This window comes from Salminus brasiliensis, chromosome 10 (assembly GCF_030463535.1).
Source record: "Salminus brasiliensis chromosome 10, fSalBra1.hap2, whole genome shotgun sequence".
Lineage (NCBI taxonomy): Eukaryota > Metazoa > Chordata > Actinopteri > Characiformes > Bryconidae > Salminus > Salminus brasiliensis.
Window position 1 is genome coordinate 4,265,491 of NC_132887.1, and position 3,477 is coordinate 4,268,967.

Genomic DNA, 3,477 nt, shown 5'->3' on the forward strand with positions numbered 1-3,477 from the left:
GCGCTCTGTTAAAGGGTGCAGGTGGACGACACAGTGACCTGTAGGAAAGGTCCATAGGGAGCCATTTTGGTCACAGCCATGGTGAGTTTGTGTGAGTGGGTGACTGTGTTTCTGCTGGTGGTGCCGTGGTGGTGTAAAGGTGACCAACACAGAATCAGTTATATGAGATTGACTGGCCAGTCACTGGTTATGGCCAGTATCTTAATATTTGGTGGTGTGTCCCCGGTCCACCCAATGACAGTGAGCACTTGAGCTGCACAGACTAGGTCACTAGATTTGTGAAAAAAGCCTCTGATAAGCACATCAGACCCATTAATCACCACTAAGAGACTGTAAAGTGACTCCTCTATGGCCTCCACCTTCATTTCTACAGTATATGAAGCAGCCGTGTGACTCTTCACCGGCAAAAAGTCACTAAATAAATAAAGTTGTGCTGAGTTGAGCTCCTGGCTCAGCCTGGAGTGAAGAGGAGCCAGAGGTGAACCCGTCCCGCCTCTCTGAGTCTGGAGTGAGGGTTTTTTTTTTTGGCGCTCTGACCGGAGGCTCAGCTCCACTCCTGGCTACCTCTCCTGTCCTGGCCTGGCCTGTGGACGCGGATGCGGGCGGCTGAACAGCTGGCCTCCTCCTGTCCTGCTTGGACACGGCAGGCCGTGAGTTTTATTAGTGATGCCCAGTGCACCAGCTGATCCTCTCTGAGGGTCGCTGTCACGCTGATGTCTTCATCGCTAACCAGAGCAGACGCCCGCTCCTGGCAGCCACTGGAGGTGACAACAAATCCAATTATCTCCCCTCCATGGTGCCCAGGCAGCCAGGGCCGGTGTGACAGGGATGGGGGGATGGGGGGACGGGGGGACGGGCAGAGAGTGCCCTGCCCACCACCAGCACCATGCTCTTAAAAACAAAGGTATCAAATATGGTTCTTTGGAGCAATGCCATAGAAGATCCACTTGTGGTTCTCTAAAGAACATTTGGTACTAAAAAAAGGACCTATAAAGGGGCTGTTTGGAGAAATACTACAAATACCCAAATTATCCCAGATTATTACAGAATTCATGATTATTACATTCACAACTAGGGATGTCCCGATCCAATCCAGTGTATCAGGATCAGGAACAGTCCAGGCATATTTTAAGGGATTGGGTCTTGGCTATTTTAATCTCAATCCAGTTCTAAGTCTTTGTTTTAACCACGGTGTTAACAATGGTATCTTCAAGACACCATTAACGGACATTATCCCCAGCCGGCTGCAGCCGCAGTGTGGACGTTCTCAGAAGGTAAATAAAGGAGTTGAGGTTCTGCGGTGTGGAACCTGAAAACAGACCATAATATCTGACCCTTCATTAAACACTCAAACGCTCTGTTTTACCAGCGGGAGAACCGGCACTCACTTTTCTCTGTTTCTAAACCAGCACTGAAGAACCCATTCAGAACCGAGTGGAGACTAACACACATGCTACAGATATCCCAATCACACACACAGCACATTCACCCACTACAAACCAGTTATTACACACCAGTAGACCAACAACCACAAATAGAGAGAGTTAGCACAAAACAAGTACAATTAGACTTAATTATTAATTATTTATTTAATATCTCAGTGAAATCTCAGGAGTCATTTAGCTCATATTTGGTGTTTAAATTGTGCCTAATATATATAGCAAGCATTACTAATAGTGTAAATGATTATAATTAGCATTATTATTCAGAACCGAGTCAGTAAACTCACAACCTGTGCTACAGACTCCGCCCCTTGATCACTGCGCAATAAGCAATACGGTTTATGTTGTGACGGAAATCAAAGAGACAGATCACACACAAACACACACACACACACACACAAACACACATACACACATACACACCACTGGCCTACTGCTTCAGCCAAAGGGAGAGCAGGACAGAGAGAGACACGGATAAAGAGAAAGAGAGATTCAGGTCAATGATCAGTACTGTGTGTGTGTGTGTGTGTGTGTGTGTGTGTGTGTGTGTGTATTAGAAGAGTAGAGTATGAGAAGAGTGAGTGCTGAGAGAGAGAGAGACAGAGAGAGAGAGAGCATGAGAAGAGTGAGTGCTGAGAGAGAGAGACAGAGATAGAGAGAGAGCATGAGAAGAGTGAGTGCTGAGAGAGAGAGAGAGAGACAGAGATAGAGAGAGAGCATGAGAAGAGTGAGTGCTGAGAGAGAGAGACAGAGAGAGAGAGAGAGCATGAGAAGAGTGAGTGCTGAGAGAGAGAGACAGAGATAGAGAGAGAGCATGAGAAGAGTGAGTGCTGAGAGAGAGAGACAGAGAGAGAGAGAGCATGAGAAGAGTGAGTGCTGAGAGAGAGAGACAGAGAGAGAGAGAGCATGAGAAGAGTGAGTGCTGAGAGAGAGAGAGAGAGACAGAGAGAGAGAGAGAGCATGAGAAGAGTGAGTGCTGAGAGAGAGAGACAGAGATAGAGAGAGAGCATGAGAAGAGTGAGTGCTGAGAGAGAGAGAGAGAGAGACAGAGAGAGAGAGAGAGCATGAGAAGAGTGAGTGCTGAGAGAGAGAGACAGAGAGAGAGAGAGCATGAGAAGAGTGAGTGCTGAGAGAGAGAGAGCATGAGAAGAGTGAGTGCTGAGAGAGAGAGAGCATGAGAAGAGTGAGTGCTGAGAGAGAGAGAGACAGAGAGAGAGCATGAGAAGAGTGAGCGCTGAGAGAGAGATCATGAGAAGAGTGAGCGCTGAGAGAGAGAGAGCATGAGAAGAGTGAGCGCTGAGAGAGAGATCATGAGAAGAGTGAGCGCTGAGAGAGAGAGCATGAGAAGAGTGAGTGCTGATAGAGAGAGAGAGACAGAGAGAGAGCATGAGAAGAGTGAGCGCTGAGAGAGAGAGCATGAGAAGAGTGAGTGCTGATAGAGAGAGAGAGACAGAGAGAGAGCATGAGAAGAGTGAGTGCTGATAGAGAGAGAGCATGAGAAGAGTGAGTGCTGATAGAGAGACAGAGAGAGAGAGAGCATGAGAAGAGTGAGTGCTGAGAGAGAGAGCATGAGAAGAGTGAGTGCTGAGAGAGAGAGCATGAGAAGAGTGAGTGCTGAGAGAGAGAGCATGAGAAGAGTGAGTGCTGAGAGAGAGAGCATGAGAAGAGTGAGTGCTGAGAGAGAGCATGAGAAGAGTGAGTGCTGAGAGAGAGAGAGCATGAGAAGAGTGAGCGCTGAGAGAGAGAGAGCATGAGAAGAGTGAGTGCTGAGAGAGAGAGCATGAGAAGAGTGAGCGCTGAGAGAGAGAGCATGAGAAGAGTGAGCGCTGAGAGAGAGAGCATGAGAAGAGTGAGCGCTGAGAGAGAGAGCATGAGAAGAGTGAGTGCTGAGAGAGAGAGCATGAGAAGAGTGAGTGCTGAGAGAGAGAGAGCATGAGAAGAGTGAGTGCTGATAGAGAGAGAGACAGAGAGAGAGAGCATGAGAAGAGTGAGTGCTGAGAGAGAGAGCATGAGAAGAGTGAGTGCTGAGAGAGAG

The 3,477-nt window shown here is 48.0% G+C and overlaps 1 protein-coding gene across 1 annotated transcript in view; it reads right to left on the reverse strand.

The window, feature by feature from the left end:
• Positions 1–544: 544 nt before the first annotated feature.
• LOC140564594 (protein phosphatase 1 regulatory subunit 37) overlaps positions 545–3,477 on the reverse strand; it is a 52,918-nt gene continuing 49,985 nt past the window's right edge. The window contains exon 11 of the mRNA XM_072690194.1: positions 545–868. Coding sequence (XP_072546295.1) covers positions 545–868 — 324 coding nt within the window. The remainder of the gene's footprint in view (positions 869–3,477) is intronic.